The 7500-nt window shown below is 21.2% G+C and overlaps 1 protein-coding gene across 1 annotated transcript in view; it reads right to left on the minus strand.

The window, feature by feature from the left end:
* Positions 1-920: 920 nt before the first annotated feature.
* Positions 921-7500, minus strand: part of PRSY57_1413800 (atypical protein kinase, ABC-1 family, putative) — a gene marked incomplete at both ends in the record, with an annotated part of 9137 nt that continues 2557 nt past the window's right edge. The window contains 3 exons of the mRNA XM_020115275.1: positions 921-1019; positions 1155-4582; positions 4753-7500. The exon at positions 4753-7500 is cut by the window's right edge and continues 1719 nt beyond it. Of these exons, the coding sequence (XP_019969932.1) occupies positions 921-1019; positions 1155-4582; positions 4753-7500 (6275 nt within the window). The remainder of the gene's footprint in view (positions 1020-1154; positions 4583-4752) is intronic.

Here is a 7500-nt window from a genome sequence, read left to right on the forward strand (position 1 = left end):
ATTTATTTATTTTTTTTTTTTTTTTTTTAAAAAAATAAATATTATCTATAAAAGTAGTATTTTTTTTTTTTATTTTTTTTTTTTTTTTTTTTTTTTTTTTTTTTTTTTTTTTTATATATATATATATATATATATATATATATATATATATATAATACATATTTATATAGTTTTATATAAAATAGACATATATATGTTTAAAATTTAGTTAAATATATATCAATATATATATATATATAATGTTTTATATGTTTTAAAAAATACATATATATATATAAATAAATAAATATATATATATATATATATATATTTAAAAACATTTTAAACGCAAGAATAAAAAAAAAAAAAAACAGAAAATAGGAAATAAAAACAAATAAAATAAAACAACGAAAAATATTAAAATAAAAAAAAAAAAAAAAAACTGTTTCATATTAAATAACACATGTAGTATATGAATCAAATGAAATATTATCTTAATGATTTATATATGCAACATAACTTTTACGCTATTTATATTTAATTTAGCCATATATTTATTTTTGTCGAAAATAAAAAAAAAATAAATAAATAAAAATAAATAAATAAATAAAAATAAATAAATAAATAAATAAAAAAAAAAATAAAATAAATCTTTTTCTAGTATAATAATTTTATAAAATTCTATGTTAAAAATAAATTTGTATAATTTGACAAATTAAAAAATAAAGGGGAATATTATTTAGAGTATATTCATGTGTCTACTGGGTAAAAAAAAATATATATAATAAAATAAAAAAAAAAGTACAACTAAAAAAATTAGGAAGAAATAAACACACATATAATATAATATATATATATATATATATATATATATGTGCTGTATTACGAATTGTAGGACGACAAAAAAGATGCTTTCTTTTTTTCTGTTATTTTTTTTAATTTTAAAAAACTTTGACAAGTTCAGACATTTTGACAGGCACTTTCCATTGAGGTTTCAATCCGTATAGTTTTAATATAAATTCTAATAAGAGATGACACACCTAAGAAAACGATAGAAAAAAAAAAAAAAAAAAAAAAAAAAAAAAAAAAATGAATAAATTAAATAAATATTAAGGCTTAACATGTATCATATATATAATACATAATTGTTAAATAATTTTTTTTTTTTGTATTACATCTGCTCCTTTAAAAACGTCAGATAAAAGTATTGTGATAGATAAATCAATTTCTGGAAATGATATAGCCAAACATCCTGAAAAATCGGATTGTCCATATCCAACAATTTTATTTTTTTTATTTATTTTTTTTTTTTTTCTAGATTCTATATTTTTTCTTTTATATTTATTTTTTTTTTTATATAAATTAAATTCATCATTAATATTAGCATTATATTCACATTCAAAGAGTTGAAAACCCATACCCCATATTCTACTCATAGCTCCTGTTAAAATCAATGCCTCTACACTTTTATCAATAGTATATTTCTTTCTTATTTTATTAATAATATAAGATGGAAAAAAAAATTCGTTATTCACAAATGCTAATAATTTACATAATGCTTTTGCTGTAAATCTACCATTGATTGGTATAAATTTATCCAAAATTTTTTTAGAATCATAAATTAACGGATCTAAAATATATGGTTTAGATTGCATTAATTGGAATAATGATATATATTTATTATATTGTTTAATATTAAAATTATCTACATACATTTTAAGTTTGTTATCAAAATTTTTATTATCATTTAATGATTTCTCTTGATCATTCTTTATATTATTAATATAATTATTTTTATTATTTTTATTTTTTTCCTCATTTTCATTTTCCTTATTATTTCCTCCTCCCTTTTTTTGTACTTTGCCATTAGACTTTAACATTTCTAATTGATTATTCACATCCTCTTGTGTTACGTTTTCTAATACATTAATGTTTCTTCTTGCAAAAGCTAGTCTCCAATATACATCCGTTTTTTTATTAATTGTATGATATTCTTTTGAAATCACTCCTTTTTTATTTTGATTATATAACTTATTCATAATTAAATATGTTTCTAACCTTTTTTTCCTTTCATTAAAACGTCGTAATTCTTTTAGTTCTCTTCTGGTTCTTTTCTTATCATAAAATATATACTCTTTTGTATTCTGATTTCTTTCATCATGATAATTATTATATTCAACCATATGTTCATCATAATCTACATCATCTTCATCATAATAATCAGTAGAATCTGTTTCAGTATCACTAAACATTTCTATATTATCTGAATAATCGTTCATATATATATTCTGTTTATTTTTTTTTTTCATAAGGTTATTATTTTGTTTTTTTAATATTTGGTATTTATATTCTATTAATTTTTTCAACAACTCTTGATCTTTTTTCGTAACCTTTTTTATGAGCTCTTCGGTATCTTGAACAAATTCGTATTTGTCATCGTTTCGTGTTTTTTCCTCTTTAGATTTATTCTCTTCATTTTTATTGTAATCTTCACCACCCTTTTTATTATCTCCAATGATTTTGCACTCTTCAATTGTTCTACCCTCTTGAAATGTTTTACCCTCTTGAATTGTTTTACCCTCTTGAACTGTTTTACCCTCTTCAATTGTTTTGCCCTCATCAGTTGTTTTACCCTCTTCAATTGTTTTACCCTCTTCAATTGTTTTAACCTCATCAATTGTTTTAACCTCATCAATTGTTTTAATCTCATCAATTGTTTTACCTTCATCAATTGTTTTACCCTCATCAATTGTTTTACCCTCATCAATTGTTTTACCCTCATCAATTGTTTTACCCTCATCAGTTGTTTTATTCTCTTCTTTTTTTTTATTTTCGTCCTCTTGCTTTTGTTTTATACTTCTTATAAATGCTTCATTTGCCTCTCTAATATGATCGCTTTTTTTTTTTATATGATCTTTTAACTGTTTGATATATTCGAAGAGTTTTTTATATTTCTTATTTCTCTTATGATATTTATTATATTTTTCTTTCAATAGACTATTTGCTGATTCTTCACCACTCGTTTTTGTATCTACATTGTTAAATAATTTTCTGATATTTTTATCAAAATTATATTTATAATATTTTCTTCTTTCTTCTAAATTATAAAAATATTTATCTTCATTACTTAAACATTTCACTTCTTTTTTCTTTTTTGTCTTATTATTTTTATCTTGAAAAGTATTCAAGATAGTGTTTGTAAAAAAGCTCATTTTGTTAGTATTATTACTTTCATTGTTATTTATATTATTCATATTATTTACATTATTTACATTATTTACATTATTATTATCATCATCATATTTTATGACCACCCCATTGGCATTCATATAATTTACACTTTTCTTATTACTAATATAATAGTTTAAGTAATTCATACTACTATTACTATAATTATTTATATTGTTAATATTCTCCATATAAGAATTTTTCATTACATGATGTGATTCATTTCTACAGTCACTATAACTATGTGATCTCTTACCTCTTTCCTCAAATAAAAATAAATTATCTTTTTTATTCTTATGAACTGTTGCTTTTGGATTAGATAACATTACTTTATTAAATTTGTTCATATTAAATTTTTTATCATAATTTTCTTTTAATGTATATTTATTGTTGTAATTATAAACATAAGGGCTACAACTAACAATAATATTGTTATTACTATTATTATTATTATTATTATTATAACTATTTTTCTTTTTATTATCATTGGGACTATAATTTATATTATCACTATTAACATTATTATTTACATTATCCATATTATTGTAGTTTCTTATTTTACTACTATTTTTACTATTACTATGACTATTATAAAAACTATTATAAAAACTATTATTGTAACAACTATTATTCAAACTATTACTTTCACACATATTATTATCTACACAATTAGCCTCTACATTTCTGTGATCTAAGTTATTTTCTATATTATCACATTTCTTAGGTGACAGAAAGAAATTTTTCAAAAAAATATTCTCATTATTTTCATACATATTTTTTATGGAATCATTTATTTTCTTCGTTTTTAATTTTAAATTATCTACATGATTCAAAAATTTATTTTTAAAACTAAAGGATTCTTTATTCCTTAAGGTACTTTCAAGAAGATTACTTGAATCCAATTTTCTTGCATTTTCATTATCTATAAGTTCGTTATTTATTAAAATATTCATTTTACTTTCTATATTAGATTGCTTCTTATTTAAAGAATCTTTTGATATTTCAATTTTATTATTATTCTCTTCATTTTCATATTCCTTCTTAATATTATTATAATATTCATTGTCTTCTTTCTCTTCTATAATGTCATGATAAACATCGTTCATCTTTAGGTTACTATCATCATTATCATGGTTTAGTTCTATTTTGTCTTCATATGTTTCAATTATATCTTCATACGTTTCAACTATGTCCTCATACATTTGATCGTTTTGTTCATTTGGATGATCTTTCTGTTGATTCGGTTGGTTTCTTTCTTCATTCTTATCTACTTTCTTCATCTCTGCGATGTCTCTTTTTTCAAAATCCACTTTGGTTTTACTTCCCTTTTGATCTTTCTTATCCTTATTTTTTTTTTTCTCCTTCTTACTACCATCTACAAATAAATAAAATATATATATATATATATATATATATATATATTACATATTATATATTACACCTTTGTGAATATATTCTTTCTTTATATATTAATTTTGATGTGTTTATTATTTTTTTTTTTTTTTTTTATCTATTCACTTGTTATTATTTTATTTATTGTGTTACCTTTAATTTTTTTCTTAGAATAATACACATCAACACTTATACTTCTTTTTTTCGATAAAACTTTTTGATTACTATCAAATTTTTTTTTGTTAGATATGGTATTCTTTAAATTAATATTTTCAAACTTTAAAAGTTCCGCATTCATAATATAAAAATTCATATCATCATTTATATCGTCTATAAAGTTGGAAATAGTACTAGACTTTTTAAATTTCTTACCACCAATAAAAGAAGTTGATTTGTATTCATTATTTTTTAAAGCACTGGTTGTATAATCCTTCATCATGTTAGGCCATTTATCCATAACAATAGATTTTTTATCTAGAATGTTTGTTTTTTTATCTATAACATTTGCCTTTTTATCCTTTATAAATTTTTTTGTTTTATCTAAATTATTATTACTAAGACCACCAGTGGTATTTACATTATTTTGATTGTTGACATTTTTCTTTTTTGAATCTTCGTATTTTTGATTTTTTAATAATTCTGAAGGTATGGGTACAAACATTTCTTCAGTCAAATTTAATGGTTTCACTATATATTTATATATATACTCATAATAATGTAATCCTGATATATTATGTATTAACTCAGATATAATATATGTATCGATTAAATATAAATACTCTCCATATTTCGACGTTTTATCTGAAGTCTTATAATGTTTAGAGTTCTCAATCATATTTATCATTTGATCGTAATCTATAAATTTGCTTAACGTTATTTTATCATGAAAAGGCTTCTTAATAAAACACTTTAAAGTTAATATATCTTTTATGGTTATATTTTTTTTATTATTACATATAAATCCATCCCAGTAATTACAAATATGATCGTTAATAATATTTTTGAAATTTCTTATTTGTTTGCTTTCTATACTTTTTATAAAGTTTTTCTCATCAATATAACTTTGTTGTTTTTTTATTAAGGTATCCATTTTGTTATATGATATATTTGGATATATATTTATGGATTTATTTGGATTGGACTCTGTCTCATTATTACTCTTATTTATATTATTATCATGATGGTGATGATTATGGTGATGATTATGGTGATGATTATGGTGATGATTATGGTGATGATTATGGTGATGATTATGGTGAAGATTATGGTGATGATTATGATGATGATTATGGTGATGTACATCATCATTATTGTGATTATGGATATAATTTCTACCTTTATATTTATCATGCTTTTTGTATTCGCTCATAAGACTAAGCTTACTATTATTAGGTAGATCATCATTAATTTCTTTATATTGCACATCATCTTCTATCCTTTCAATCATACTTTTGTAACTATTCCTACTCATACTACTGATCCAACTAACATTATTATTATAACTATTATAACTATTAAAACTTATGAAACTATTGACAGATAAAGGACTTATATCCTTGCTCTCACCAAACTCTTCACATTTAATTATATTTTCATTCATATTTACTGAGAAATAATCGTTTTCTATTTTATTAAATTCATTTAATTTTTCGGTAATATAATTATTTTCATTATCTGTTTTATTATCATCAGCAACTTCATCCTCTAGGTCTTCTTCTTCATAAGGTTTATTATTATCTTTCATATTGGATGTTTTTTCATTTGCATTGTGTTTACTTTGATCCATTTCGTTTAATAATTTATTATTATTATTATTATTGTCCTCATTATTATTGTTATCCTTATCATTGTTATCCTTATCATTGTTATCCTTATCATTGTTATCCTTATCATTGTTATCCTTATCATTGTCCTCTTTATTATTGTCTTCATTACTATTTTTTTCCTTATCATTTTTTTCCTTATCATTTTTTTCCTTATCATTTTTTTCCTTATTATTATTTTTATTCTTTTCCTTAGCTTTACCCTTATCCTTTTCGTTTATCTTAATTTTCATTTTTTCATCCAATTGATTTTTCTCCTTCGCGTTTGATTTAATTTTTATCTTTTCACTTATTTTTTCTTGAATTTTTTGACTTATCTTTTCCCCTAGCTTATCCTTTTTCTTATCCATACCGAGCAAAATACTTTCACCTGACGTTTGTTCATTCACTGAGTTACATATAAGATGATATAGAGCTATATTTAAAATAATTTTGTTTAATGAATATCCATTAAATAAAGAATGTTTTGTTATAGGTCTTTTATCTGTTGTACTTGTAATTCCTACACATGTATTAACAACTAACTTTTTTTTATGTATAATGGCTACTTGACATCCTAGTATTTTTTTTTTTTCATATAATGTTTTTATAAATTGATGAATTCTTTTTTCTACAAATGTATTTGGATATTTATCTATTGGTATTGTGTGTATACTATTATTTATTGGTATATATATTTTTTCTAAAGCTTCTTTAGCTCTTCTTGAAAAGATATTTAAATAATTAATTTTTACATTTAATTGTGTACATAATCCATGTAATAAAGATGCAACTCTCATAAAAAATATAATATCTTTAGGTACATCACTTATCGGATTTTTATCCATAACATCTTTTTTTTCAATATTTTTTAATATTTCCATATTCTTATTACTCTTACTTGTTTCATCAACAGTATTAACACCACCAAATTCCTTTTCTCCTTCATTACCTTTACTTTTAGATTCTTCTAATTTGCTTAAAAAATAAGTTTTCAAATTCTCAATATATATTTCAGGATCGTAGGTAAAATCTTCTTTAAAGCAGAAACCCATATCTTCAAACGCTTCTATAATATTTAATACATTCATACAGCTAA

This window comes from Plasmodium reichenowi, chromosome 14, assembly GCF_001601855.1.
Source record: "Plasmodium reichenowi strain SY57 chromosome 14, whole genome shotgun sequence".
NCBI lineage: Eukaryota > Apicomplexa > Aconoidasida > Haemosporida > Plasmodiidae > Plasmodium > Plasmodium reichenowi.